At 35.6% G+C, this 14,396-nt stretch overlaps 1 protein-coding gene across 1 annotated transcript in view; it reads left to right on the plus strand.

Moving 5' to 3' along the window:
• The window catches only part of AKT3 (AKT serine/threonine kinase 3), a 122,920-nt gene that overhangs the window by 71,608 nt on the left and 36,916 nt on the right, over positions 1 to 14,396 (plus strand). Inside the window, exons 7-10 of the mRNA XM_086460941.1 lie at positions 1,871 to 2,002; positions 4,682 to 4,747; positions 6,372 to 6,440; positions 13,932 to 14,054. Of these exons, the coding sequence (XP_086317067.1) occupies positions 1,871 to 2,002; positions 4,682 to 4,747; positions 6,372 to 6,440; positions 13,932 to 14,054 (390 nt within the window). The remainder of the gene's footprint in view (positions 1 to 1,870; positions 2,003 to 4,681; positions 4,748 to 6,371; positions 6,441 to 13,931; positions 14,055 to 14,396) is intronic.

Below are 14,396 nucleotides of genomic sequence, written 5' to 3' on the forward strand. Positions count from 1 at the left end.
AAAATTGATATATGGAAAGCATCTTCTCTTTAATAAAACTTTGAACTATTCAGCTATCCAGGTGTTACCTTAAGTAGTCTGTTGGAGACATTCTGCAGCTTGTAAGTTGCAGGTTGAACACTTAAAACCTATGAAATTAGAGCATTAAAGTGGTTGATGGAACTTCAATTCTACCCCTTATATGAGCAGATTTCAAACTGACTCTGAGTGAGCAATTGCATAAATTATTTTCACAGTTTGACAACAACTACAGATCAACAGTAATAGTATCAAGCACTTGAGCTTAAAAGAATAAATAATTTCAGAAGGAAATTTTGCTCTTTATTGTTTCTCACAAGAGAGAATTTATTTTACTGCCACTGTTTTTGATTGCATGCTGAGGCTGTGTGCAATAGCTCTACACTTGGAATGTCTGTGAGATATGTAGGCATTGTTAGAGGTGTTTCTGGTAAGGATAAGGAAAGTACTAAGTCCGTTGTGGAAGACACAAGTAGAAGTTTATCTGGAATGCCGGTATTCAAGATAACTGCCTTAAGGCTGCAACTAGCGATAGAATGAGACACCAGGAACATGAAAGATAGGCATGACCTTTTATTTTCGTCACACATAACAGGATTAAGTATATTTAACTTAGTGCAACTGAGACTTGGAGTAGGATTACTCTTCATAAATGTTTTGAGGTGTATTATTTATTCACAAAGGAAGGAAGGTTATTGATACTGTAGGACAGCACTGTAACTTAAATAGGTGAACGTGTTGTCTTTCAGAGCTTTTTACTGCTTTCCTCAAGGTTCCTGGGTGCCTTAACGTTCTGTGTGGGGTTATGTGGTGCTGCAATCAAGTCAGTAACACAGCGCACTGAAAGATGTGCTGTGAAACACACAGCAGAAGCCAATGGTTGGCCCTGAGTTGGCCAAAGAAACTGTGCTGTCAGTCCAAGGTGACCCTGTGCAGTCACTGCATTCTCAATATTGTGCTGTTTTTTTTTCCTACGTCCTCATCGTTGCATTTAATGCGTAGACCATAGGACTGATGCTTCTGAACCGGCTGTGACATGAACTTGCGGAAGTAAGATGATTATTGACTCAAGCTTTGTGCTCATGAAAGTGGCTGAACTGCTTTGGGATCTGAGATCATCTCATCATATTCTTTCCATGTGTGATGCTCCAGTTGAACTGATAAACCTACTAGACTCAAATTATCTGTTGGTGGAACCAGCTCTTGGATGTACTATGTTTAACTTGCAAAACGAGGGCAATACTACATGCTTAAACAGTCACTATAATGGAGTCACATGAAAGAGGAAAAATTGCCACCTCTTCCTTTTCAGAGACAGGTTGACTAATGTAAAAACCATGTAATCGTGATCTGTACTCAGACTTTTAAAAGTCTACCTCTAATGCAAAGACTGTTGTAGAGTCTCACTGGTACAGTATTGCAGTGAGGATCATGTATGTTTCAAAAAAGCCAACAGTGCAGTGGCTGGTGTTAGGCAAAACCTACTGATAAGCCATGTTCTTGTGTCTCTGATAATATAGGAGTTGATGGGCTTTTGTAGATGTGGAGCATTCATGAAATGCTGGTATAGGCTAAGACTTTGTTCTCTGTGTGCTTTGTAAAAATAAGTGTGTGTATGTAGTATACTGTGCAGTACTCGACGTTCAAGAACTATAATAATACTATTGAATGATATATCCTAATGGTTTAAGGATACGGTTAATTATTATGAACTTAATCGCAGAAGTGTACCTATTTTTGTAAACGGTTCTCATTATATTGGTAACAGCATTTGGTTATATGCAGACACACTTGTGTACATGTTGGAACTGGATAGTCTGTCTTGCTAATCCTTATTCTTTGCTCCTTATAGACAATGAATGATTTTGACTATTTAAAACTGCTGGGCAAAGGCACATTTGGCAAAGTTATCCTGGTCCGAGAGAAGGCTAGTGGGAAATACTATGCTATGAAGATTTTGAAAAAAGAAGTCATTATTGCAAAGGTAAGGAAGGTATTAGTTTTAATATTGGGTCATTTTTTTAGATGGAATAATCAATATCTAATACATAAGGTGTATTTCATTTTTGATGGTAACTGTGTTTGACAGAAATGTGTCTGTGCCTTCAGAAAACAAGAAAGCAAAAAAAGTATGGGTACCCATTTTGTATGTCTTTTTCCAGTGTCTTGTAATCTAGAGTGTTCTAAAGCATTGAGAGGGTTCCCTGGGCAGGAAGATAGTGCAATCCAAGTTTAAAACAAGAACAAGTGCGTTGTAGGATATATTACATACCTCAAAATTTTTTCTAAGTTAACTGCAGATTTGTTTAGATAAATACAATTAAATTAATGGGCCTGTGGTCTGTTCCTGCTATGTTAGATAAGATTGCTGTACATGGGACTAACAATTTTGTTTCTTCAGTTTTTGAGGAACAAGACAAGTCTGAAGCGATGTCTGAAGAAGTGGTTTAAACAGGCATTGTCCACTCACTTAAGCTTGATTAGTTTAGTGACTAGCTCTTGTGCTTAGTCATAATTTTACTGAGTTTAAACTTGAAGATCATCTAATCTGAGATTAGTTTCTGGCAATTCTAAAATTTTGAATCCCACTTGCGCAGAGCAAGTTGAGAGCAAGAAACTTATGTGCTCTTATCACCATGAGACACAATTAAAAAGAATCCAAATTATTAAGTAAAGAAGTTTCTGAGAGGTATGGATCTGACTGAGATTTTCGAATGCTTGAGGCTAACAGTACCAGTATTTGTAAAAACTGAACATGAATGGGAACTACTGGGGTTTACATATATATCTCAACTCAGCCTATGATGTGATATAATACACACTATAGAAGGTCATACCTGTGACAATTAGCATAATATGAAGCAGAAAAGTGGTGCACTGACAGCTGTGTCTAGAAGTATAGCATCTGCCCAGTTCAGACTAAATCTGTTGATCCTAAATTTTCGTGACAGATTAGAATTACACTTACCAGAAAATTGCTACCAGTATTACAAACTTCTGAGGCAATGCCAGGAAAACTGGCCATTGCCACCTTTTTATGCCTCATATCTGGTGAACCACTGAGGTTTATAAATAAATAAAACCTTTAGGCTTGCTTTTCTCCTTGAAGTGTTTTTTGGTTTTCCCCCAGTATGTGGTGGTAGCGTATACACTCACTGTTTCACTGCTATTCAGCTAAATGACATCATAATGTATTACTGCTAATTCTATTATTGTTGTTGTTTAACTTTCTATTTTGACAATTTTTAAAGTCTAATTTAAAACTCCTGACGTCTGTGTTTACTTTTAAGTTTAATAATACCTTATCTTCACAACATAGTCTGATAAGCATGTGTAGTACAATAACGCTGTATTGGTATTATTTGTACCAATAATAAAGGATACTCTGACTAAATATATACTTCTGCAGGATTGTGGTTGAAGTTGGAGTTGCACTAAGTTAGTCTTCAATTCTGTGCAATATAATACTCGGCAGTAGCTTAGTGCTACAGAAACGACTAAACCAGCCTGGTGGCTCTTGGGTGTTTGGTCCAGCCCCTGGCAATCTGGAGTGCAGGGATTCACAGCATATATTACATGCGGAGTTGTGTAAAATGGCTGTGTATTCATAATATGAGCCTCCCAAGTGCCCTGCTTTTCTCCCTAGTCCTCGGGAGCTGCTTGCCGTTGTAGCGCAGGCTGAGCCCTCTTCCCGCCACCCTCGCCCCTGCATGGCCCTTGCTCTGCAAACGTGGTGGCGTAAGGGGCCATAGCCCTGCCCATGGGGCCTCGCTGTCACCCCTCCAGGCTGCTTCTCAGCTCCGGTGTGCCCCCTGCCTGGCAGCCACCCCGGGGGATGGAGAGAGGGCCCGGGCTGTGGAGGGCGCAGGGACAAGGGTGGTTGAGCCTCCCGGGGCACAGGCACCCACGGAGGCCGTCTTAGTTTGTGTCTCTCTCTTTTTTGGCACAGGGCTCATTTTTAATCTTCACCGTTCAGGCTCACAGACAGGAGAGTGTCGCTGTCTGCCTCCGAATTGACCCTTTCTCAAAACTTGGCTGGAAATAGGGTGGGGGTTGTGTGGACACCTCCCACGGGCGAGGTCTGTGTCCCTGGGGAAAGAGGCCGGCCCAGGCGGGTAAGGGAGGGGCGTCTGTATGGCTACAGGGTTTGAAAGAAAAACAAAACAAATGCCAAACCAAGCAAATGTTTAAAAGCATAAAAACTGGCTTTACTCAACGCTAGGCTAGATTAGACTAGGTTTTATAGTTGCCTGTCAGTTACTACTTGTGCCCATTTCTTGCGAATTGATTCGATCTCTCTGTAGGTATGTTGTTCGGATGATTCATACCAGAACTGCAAAGCTGTGATGACTGTATTTTTAAACTATCAAATCCAATATTATAATTTCTTCTTTCCCTGCATTGGATATAAAGACTTAATTTTAAAGCAAGAAAATAAGAAACATCAAATAAAATATGTTAAATTGTTTTTTTTTGCCAAACTTAAATTTACTTCAAAATATTTTCTCAAAATACATGAACTGTTTTTCATGTTTCTTTCAGGTTCATTAGTTTTCCAAAACTGTACTGTAGCTTTCTCTTTCCGAAAGTGCTGACCTTTTCCTCGTAATTAATAACAATTTAACATCTTAATTCAGACCTACTTCTACTCTTTATTCCTCAGGATGAAGTGGCTCATACGCTTACAGAAAGCAGAGTATTGAAAAACACCAGACACCCTTTTTTAACAGTAAGTATTAGGAATTTGTTTTAATTACATTAGCAGGTAATTTTCAACACGATGGGTATTCCATTATGAACATAATTTACAAACAAATTTTGAAGTCTTTCTCATGAAGATTTGTAAAGAAGCAGTAGCTATCTGGTGCTTATGATATCCTTTATCAGAGTATGTATTTAAGAGTTCAGAAATAAAGTTTCTAAAAGTTTTGCAAAGTTTAACTGGACTGAAAACAAATTTAATTGTAGAATGTAGCTGTTGTGCAGTTTTTGTATATGAACAAGTTTTTCGTAAAAGTAATTGATTTAATGTACTGTCAAGTAAGTAATTTTTACCAAGAAAACTTAATTAATAATTCAATAAAATGATAAAAATAACTATTTGTTCAACATAAGTAACCCATGGAGCAACAAAATTCAAGCTCCACTACTTCAATATCTTTGTCTTCATATGATTAATAATTAATCAAAAGAAAATATTGAAGATGAAAATTTTGAGATTCATGACAAATTATGATTAATAGTTTTAATTTTACAACTGTCTTCTGTAGAAGTAATTCTGATTCCTCTCCTTTGAATATATATTAGAAAATCTTTTCATTGATTTCAAAAGATAATTAACATGTATCTTAAGACAGGAAAAAAAATATTTTCTTTTTTGTTTTAAAATATCAGAGTATAACATGGAAGCTTTTGTATTTGGAAAATCATAAATAAACTGTTTAGAAAGCAAAAGACTGTATTTACATTGCTTGGCCAAAATATTCTTGGAAAATCAGTCAAGAGAAATGAGATCCCCGAAAGTTTCTTAAATTAGAGTGTAAAGATAAGCGCGAGTAGAGTCAATTCCAATCACATTTTGCAACAATGTTACTGCAGTTGTATCTTTGTATCTTTCTGATATTATTAAACAAGTATTTTAAGGATACTTGGCAGTGTTTAATTGACATGAGTCTTTTCATGATTTTGTTACATGTAGTTCTACTGCATTTCATTTCTTTTAGGCCAAGCCTGCATCTGTAGATTTTCGATACCATTTTTCCAAGCAAAATCAAATCAAGACTGATAAATCAAAAATTTTAATTAAGATTATAACATTTGTTACAATTTTAAAATGATACGTAAATAAATATATTCATTTGGCACTCTGTTTTTAACATTGCATAGTATGTGGAACTAGAGGATCCTTGCTTTGGAAACAATAGCAGGCGGGAGTTTAAGATCACTTTTAAGATTTCATTTGGGAGAAATTAAAAAGAATATGGTGATCACTGTTTTCATAGGCATTGTGGAAGTGGACATCATAAAATATGCTGAGTGAGAGTAGCTGGTACCATGTATGGCAGTGAGAATGCAGTATCAAATTGTATATTTTAGTAACTATTTAGTGTTTTATTATAACAAATGTATGTTTTCATATCAATGGCCGTGTAGCAGAGATTGAGGGAAGACATGAAGGTTAATTCACCTCAGGCTCCAGATAGGAAGTTACACTTTTAATTACTCTGAAAGTTCTTACCAAGTCAGAATTGTCTGCTTAAGAGGATAAAATTAAATTTTATTACAGTTTAAGTGCAAGAAATTGGCTTAATACAAGATGATAATTTGTTTGGTTTTGCTGTTTTCTTTGCAAGTCCTTGAAATATTCCTTCCAGACAAAGGATCGTTTGTGTTTTGTGATGGAGTATGTTAATGGAGGAGAGGTAAGTTTAAAAACATGTTCTACACTCGCAGTGGTAATGCTGTCACTGGGTTACACTTTAAAGTATATAATTTTTCTTGCCTTTTTTTGCTTTCTAGTATCTTTGAAGGTTTTTTTTTTTTTAATTTTTAAAACTTTTATTTAAAAAAAAATGCAATGTGTTTTATAACTGTGCTGTCAAAAGTAGTTCCTATTCTTGAAAAATTAGACTTGTATTGTGAAAGATCATTTCGTGGTAGAGAAATAATTACAAATGGTGTGCTTATTTTTTTTTTTCTTCAAGCATATTATGGCATGTTCTGGCATCAAACAGACATAATCTAGTGCACACACGCAAAAGTAATGTTGACTAGTCTTGTTTTTTTTCTAATGTGAAATATGTGCTCTGTTCTTTGCTATAGCCATTGCAAACACCTATAAGAAGAGAGTATTCATATTTTTCTTTAGTTCTGTCCCCTTCACTTGCTGTATACTCTGGAAATTTCAACTTAAGTGCTAAACTTCTTAAAGTGTTGTTCGCCTTTAAGCTGTTGCTGTCTTCTAGCTGTTTACTGAAGAATGGAATATCAAAAGCTATACCTGTCAAATGGAGTTAAAGAGAATTGCAATCTAAGAAGAGGGTTTTTATCTACGTTTTGGGTGCTGTTTGCTATTCAGTCTGTATCTCATAACAACATGAACTAGGGGTTTTTCCTTATTTTGTCTACTATATGCTGCATAGTAACATTAAAGGACTGTTTAAAATAGCTTTTTTTTTTTTTAATTAGAAAACTGTTTCTTCATTCAGGAATTGCTGCAGCATGATAGCATGTTTTGCATTATCCTTTTGCTGTGTTCTCCTGCAATAAAACTGTCTTCAACTATACTCCTAATGCCTGAGCATCCCCAGAGCGCCTGTCTTGAATCCATTGCTCTGGCAGTTTCTGGGCCCAGTCTGAGGCCCATGTACATCCTCACTCGTCGATGGCCATCCTCTACCAGCCGTGGCTAAACGTGGTGCTGTCGGGCTCTCATGTGGGAGGATGGCTTGTTTGACCCAATGTATGTAAACCTGGTCTTGAACATCACAGGCATTGAACTGTTTTGTCTAGTTGATCTAGACACAAAAATCTCCCTCAGCAGTAATGGGATAACACCCTTCTCTTGGAGACTCAGCTGGTTTATTTGACATTGAATGTCACCAGTATTAAGTCAGGGCTATCTACAATGAGTTTTAAAAGTAATCCCTTATAAACCAGCTAATTCTTCATAGTTTTGTCTGTCTCTTCCTTTATTGCATTCCTGTAATCTCATGGATGCACTTTAAAAGTGTGATTTTATCATCAGCCTATCATTTAGATACTCATCTTTTTGAAAGATACCTTTCTGTCCTATTTGAATGCAGAGCCGGGGCCCCAGAGAATGTTTTTGACTCCTTTTTTATGATTGAGGATAGTCTGACACTGTGTTTTGATTAGGCTTGTATCTTGCATTCCTCTGCATTGGATGGTGGCAACTGCTGAAAACATCTTGTGTCATGGGTTTCTTGGTGGCAGCCTGCTTTTGCTTCTTGGGATTTGAATAACTACAATGTACTTTTCCAAGAGTAGGTCACTTTTTTCCAGGTATGATGCTTTTGTCTGTCATTGTTGCTCATGTCCTTTGCTGATGGTTCCCTAATTCAGTGAAGCTAACCATAAATTTTTGCCACAGTGGGAAATAATGGCCTTTCAGAATAGTCAGTTTTCTTTGAAGAAACTCTCTTGGTTTGTTTATGTGCTTCTCTTTGACTAGAGGTCGGGAATAGTAAGGTGGATAAACTGTCCTTTTTAATAGGAAAATCTTTAATCTTACCAAGTTTTCCTGTGAATTTCAGACTTTAGTCACTGTCTGCTAAGAAGTACAAAGGACTTCATATTTGTAAAAATAGCCTTGTTATTAACTCAGAACTACTGAAAGTAAGTTGCACAAAGTTTAGCCAGCCTTTTAGCCGTTTGTGAGCGTATCTCCTATATGGTACACAAACTTTTTTCTTTTGCTGCTTCCCTCTACTGTTCTCTCTGTGTTCCAGAGAAGTTTCATTTTCTTAGTGGTTTCTCACTGTTGAAGTTGTTGAAAACTCATCTTTTAATTATACCCTTCCAGTGGGAAACTTACTGTAGCAGTACCAAGTTGCTTTTGATTCTTTCCAGAGCTGTACTACCGTCAATGCGTTTCTGTTTAAAATTCCTTTAGATTAAAGATTTCTTTTTAGTTAAACAGTTGTGCCTGAGTCAATTGCTTGGGAATTTTCATGGATTATTTCTTTCAGGAGCACATTACCCAAACAGTCCTCTGAATGAAGCAGTTCCTGAAATTTGTGTCTGTATTCTTGATTCTCACCCACGTGAAAGCAAGAAAATGCCGCAATTTAGGCTTGTGCCTTACTAGAGTAATAAAAAGTGTAGTCAGTACTAGGAATCTTCAGTTCCTCTTCCTATGGTTAGGAAGGAGAACAGTCAAAGAAGAGGTCCCTGAATTTCATTCTGGAGGAGAAGAAATTGTGTTAAAATGATCCTAAACAAGAATCTTCTATACCTGTTAAAAATCTAGATCCGTGTTGAATTTAATATCCCACCAGAATAGTAGCAATTTTTTTTGGTCTAACTTTACCTATGTAACTTCAAATGAGTTAGGCTCAGTAAATGAGGGAACGTCTTCTAATGAAAATATTACTGCATCAGTTTTACTGGTCTATGTGTGTGCTTTTTTATGATGTACAAAGTATGACTGTTTCGAATTCTCTTTTGACTTCCTTTAAAAAAAACCTTTAGCTAAATCTATTAAAACAAAACATTAGAGAATTTTTTCAAACAAACTATTGAGATAGAAATATTGAATATGTTTTTCTTATATTGACAACTTTTTAATTTTATGCTGCTTAAGGGCCCAGTCTTGAAATCTGTTGTGGGCTGAAAGCTTAACATTTTAGTGTTAGTGTTGGACTCTGTGGATGAAATGTCTGTGGATTATAAACTATGTTGCACTGGAGAGCTAGAAGGATACTTCTAACATTGCGATTACTTTAATTACATTGTGATTCATTAATCCAAAATAAGGATTTACGTTAAAGTAACATTAAGACATTGAAATTTGATTTTAGGAAAAAAATACTCATCTGGCTTAGTTTAGATGACCAAATTCCATTATCAAGACTTTGAAATGCCATATTTTGTGAGTGTGTGATAAAAAAGTCCATGCAGTATTGCATGATAAACTGTGTTCTTTACTTTGGTTCAAAATATAGAATATTCTTGTAAATATTTTTAAATAAGCAAAACTATCAGTGCTTATAGGCAAACACGAGCCTACTTTAAAGAAAAGACAATCCCTTCATTTTTGTACATTTCTTGCTGTCCTTGTCCTATTAACATTTTGAAAAAAATGTGTAAGGCTGTATTGATTGTTTTCCTGCTAGTATTGATTTGCATACTCTTCCTGTTTTAACTCATGTAATTTTGAGTATTATGTGATTGCAGTATGTTAGTAGTACATTACAGTGTTCCGCCAACTTCAAGGCCACACAGAATGGTATAAACTGTGGTATAAAAAATGGTATTCTGAGAATGACTCTTTATTGTTGGGGAATACTTTTGCAGTATGTTTCCCATTTTTTATTTCCAGTATTTTGTTTTAAAGGTTGAAAAGCTTTATGAATGATATCTATTAGCATACATTACTCTGAAGAGCACACAGATTCAGCTGACTAATAAGTTAACTTTCTTGCTTTGCACTTTCAGGATAATTCCAAATTTTGTACTTTGTAACAAACTTAATTGGTAATTACCTGTATAATAAAATTGGACTCCAAAATTTGTTCAGATGGTTTCTCCACACCAGAATTCTGAATCTGCTCCACTTGGCGTTTTTTTTTTGGTTTTTTTTTTTTTTTACACAGCTCTTAGTTCAAGTCATTAAGCAAGAGAGAAGTAAATGGTTTATTGTAATTGAACAAGTGCTATTACTGTCTAGAAAAAAAGACAGAGGATTTACAGCCTACGTAATGAAAAATAACTGAATATTGTTGTAAGGTTTGTCATTTTTGTCTTCGTTGCATCCTGATTTGTTTTCCTAAGCTCAAAGTAAATGAGAGCATGTTCCTTAGCATAAAATTATGATAGTTGAAGATAAGGGTGCTATATTTCTATGGGTATAGAATGTGCCTAGAAGCAGTATGAAGTCTGAAACAATAAACAAATAATTCAAAATTTCAAAGCTGTTACTGCAAATGCTTTGCAAAAGAGTCAAATCAACAGTCAAATGTAAAATGTATGTAACTGCGGAGCTGAGCAAACCCAATCATATACAACAGCAAAAGCAAATCATCCAACTTTCAACATGCTAAATAGGTCAGTAGCATGTGTAGAAGTTTAACATGTCGATTGATATAAGATTGTAGCTTTGATATACTTGCATCTGCAGTTGAATATGCTTCTATGTTTGATCTTTGTTTTTACTTGTTAAAATTTTTCCATTAAAATGTTTTATTAGGAAAAAACCCCATGGCAACATTGTTCAGTTTTTAAATAAAGACACACCAGGAAATTTATAGCTCAAATCCTCACTGTAACTATAGCACCCTCATGTATGCCATCAAAAATGTTATGTGCGAAATGGCTCTCTTTGTGCCAAAGCTGTTTCTATTGCAATTCCAGTGACTTTATAGCACATATTTAATAACTGTAAGTCAATAAATAGTACAAATGCTGGAAGCTTTTTTTCATAACCTTCCCTCAGATTTCTTCTTTTCCTTCTCTGACTTAATAAATCTAATCTTCATGTTTTGACAATTGTAAATAGAGCCTGGTGCTGTAATTATTCCAAAATAGTGAACCAACTAAATGATTAGCTGAAAATAATGCTGTAATCTCACAGAATTAGCTTTTTCTATTAGAAATTTAAAGTTTGCTTTAGTGTATGAACCACTTTTAACATGCATTTCTATATCTAAATGTACATTCTTCATTCAAAACTAGCATGTATGGCTTGATGACAGCTCTGGTAGGTGCTATAATAGTATGAAGAATGCTTATGAAGAGTGATTGTAGTATCATATATAATGTTAAAATAAACTGACTACTTGGGAGCTTGTATTCTCTCTGGCAGACAGAACTGTTGCTAGTTGTTTCTAGCTGGTCATTTTACTTTGAAGTTAGTATTTGGAAGGCATATCAAGAATATTTAATAAATATAACATAAAATAAACTTTTGTTATGTTAACATGTATCCACTCTCAGATTCAAGTGAGCACACATTTTTTTACTGAAACTAATACATCTGTGGTTGACAAGTATCCTGAGGTTTTAGAATTTTCTAAGACTTTGCTGCTCAGCTACTGAATTAGTCTCATACAGAAAATTGCAGTAGTTGTTTTGCGTAGATATGGATGTAGGGATAACTGGACGTTATAAATTTTTGGAATGTGCTTCCTGTTTGTACACGCTAAAAGGTGACTGAAAGCTGGCCTTTATTTCGAATTACTTTGAGTCCATCAAAACAAATGGAAGTCTTAAAAATGAGTGTCGTTAGCTCATGATTTATGAAAAAGATCACAAAACACACAAAAGCATGAATTACATAAATTTTGATTTTTGCTTTATTTGAATGAAGATCTGCTTAGGGGTGTTTGTTTCCTATTTAAATCTTGGGAAAAAAAAAAAGGTGTGGAAAAGACCCCACAAATTGAGAAATGTATTTATTCTTTTCCAAATTTTATAGTATGTGAGGCATTTAATGAAGACAGACTTAGTTTTTTAGTCTGTATGGGTCTTGGATTTGCGTTGGCCATTAGGCAGTCATCAGTATGGAAAGCATGTTATTACAGGGAGGACTGATGTCACCACCAGGGATTGGTGCTTAAACAGGGAAATGCACAGCAGGAGCAATTGAAATGCCTACAAAATAGTCATCTTCCTCATCATGCAGGTATCCCACTTTTATACAGGATGTCTTGAGAATTCAAAAAGAAATTGAAAGGGGAATGCAAATACAATGAACAAAAATGAAATCTTCTCTTTAAATCGTACTGCAGTTTCTATTTTCTGTGAAGTCTCTGCTTATACAAATATGTGTTGCCAAAAGGCTCAGTTTAGTGAGAAGTTTGTTTAGGTTCAGAAGAAAGTAATACACATTTTTTGAAGTACAACTGCCAGGAAAGAAGTTGACTTTAGTTGTTTATTTTTTAATTACATTTTGAAAAGTCCACACACTGAAAATAGCTGCAGTAATTTTTACACTGTTCTGTGCCATGTGAGCAGTGTAGATTTTCTACAGGTGTAAAGCAGGAGGTGGTAATGACAGATTAAGCACATTACTGGGTTTTCAGTTAGTTGGTTTTGGGTTTTTTTTTTTTTGTACCTGCCTGTCCATTTCAGAATTCTTATCTACTTGATGTTTTTAGCAGTGAAAATAAAAATGCCACATTGTTGTTATAGATTTCCTTGTCTAATTTATAAATGATCACATTGTCTGTATTTCTGTTTTGTTGTTGTTAGCTCTTGTGGTAAAACCAAAAACATCATAACTTGAAGGAGTAAGGCAGGCGGCCCGTTTGGTCTTAAGCAAAATACAGAAACATCTTTGCTTGAGGACTTTCCCAAGCTTTCTTAACACAGTAAATAAGCCTAGCTATTTTAGAGAGCATTTGAATTAAATAGCCAAATTCTGGTTTTTTAGGTGTTGTTCCAGGTTCTGAGAGTGATGTTTCATTCAATAAGATGCTGACAACCTTACAAAACTTCACCTCATGCTTTTTCATTGCAGCTGAAGTTACTGGCAATATGTAATGACTAATATTTTTCACTGGAAGACTTCAGTTGAAAAAGTGTCTGCAAAATACTGTTACTTAGACACCACCCCCACCAAGAAATGTTTACATTGCAGCAAAGAAATACACCAAATACATGGATTTGTCTTTATGAGCCCTAAGCAGTTTTTGGTTTGCCTTTTCTAGTGACTGTGATATTGCTAGCAGTATGAATATACTGTTTTTGTAAAATGCCAGTTCACCTGGTCAGTCAAAGTCTACTGAAGGACTAATCTTTCTTCAGTTCAGAGGAAAGTTACTAAATTACTGAAAAGCTTAAGGCGGAACCAGAACCTGGGTATTTTCCTGGTATTTCTCAGTGGCTTAAAGTAAAAATCTGAGGAAGTGGTGGAGGGAGAAGTAGAGAATGATGCTGCTGCATACTTTTTTTTTTTTTTTTTCCTCTGGTAACTGAAGGTTAAATGAGTAGCAAGCAGAATGCCTTAAACAAGATTGGTATATTGATTAAAACGCTGATTTAACAGCTCGCTTTCTCCCTTTGGAAACCTGGAAAAGATAAGCCAGCTGCTGTCTAAGAGTGCTGAGTGTCCACTGAGAGTACACTATCTATCATCACAATATGGTGATGAGAGGTGTTTTATGTTTGTGTTAATTTCCCCCACTAAATCAGTAATTATTACAATCCTGTCCCTGCTGTTTACCCTGCAGCTGTTTTTCCATTTGTCGAGAGAGCGGGTGTTCTCAGAGGACCGCACACGCTTCTATGGTGCAGAAATTGTCTCTGCCCTGGACTATCTGCATTCTGGGAAGATTGTGTACCGTGATCTCAAGGTAAAAAAAGAAAAAAAAAAAAAGTAATCAAATTTTTGTTTTTACTGAGACTATTGGGACAGACACAAAGTAATTATAAAGTTGCACTATTCAGAGTTAATGGGGAAAAAAAATATCTGTGTTCAGCGTGGGCTGAAGGAAGCTGTTTGATACAGTAATGTATAGATGGGTACATTACTTGAATTGAACTTTATAAGAAACAGCATACCTTAGTAATAGCTCTAGAAGGAGATTTAAACCTATGATCCTTTTTTTTCACCATTACTTACAACTTAACTTGGATTTCAACACAAATCTCAAATATAATTCTCAATGTCCCCAAACAAGGAAAATGGGGAATTG

The sequence above is a fragment of the Leptosomus discolor genome, chromosome 2, assembly GCF_034619465.1.
Source record: "Leptosomus discolor isolate bLepDis1 chromosome 2, bLepDis1.hap2, whole genome shotgun sequence".
Taxonomy (NCBI): domain Eukaryota; kingdom Metazoa; phylum Chordata; class Aves; order Leptosomiformes; family Leptosomidae; genus Leptosomus; species Leptosomus discolor.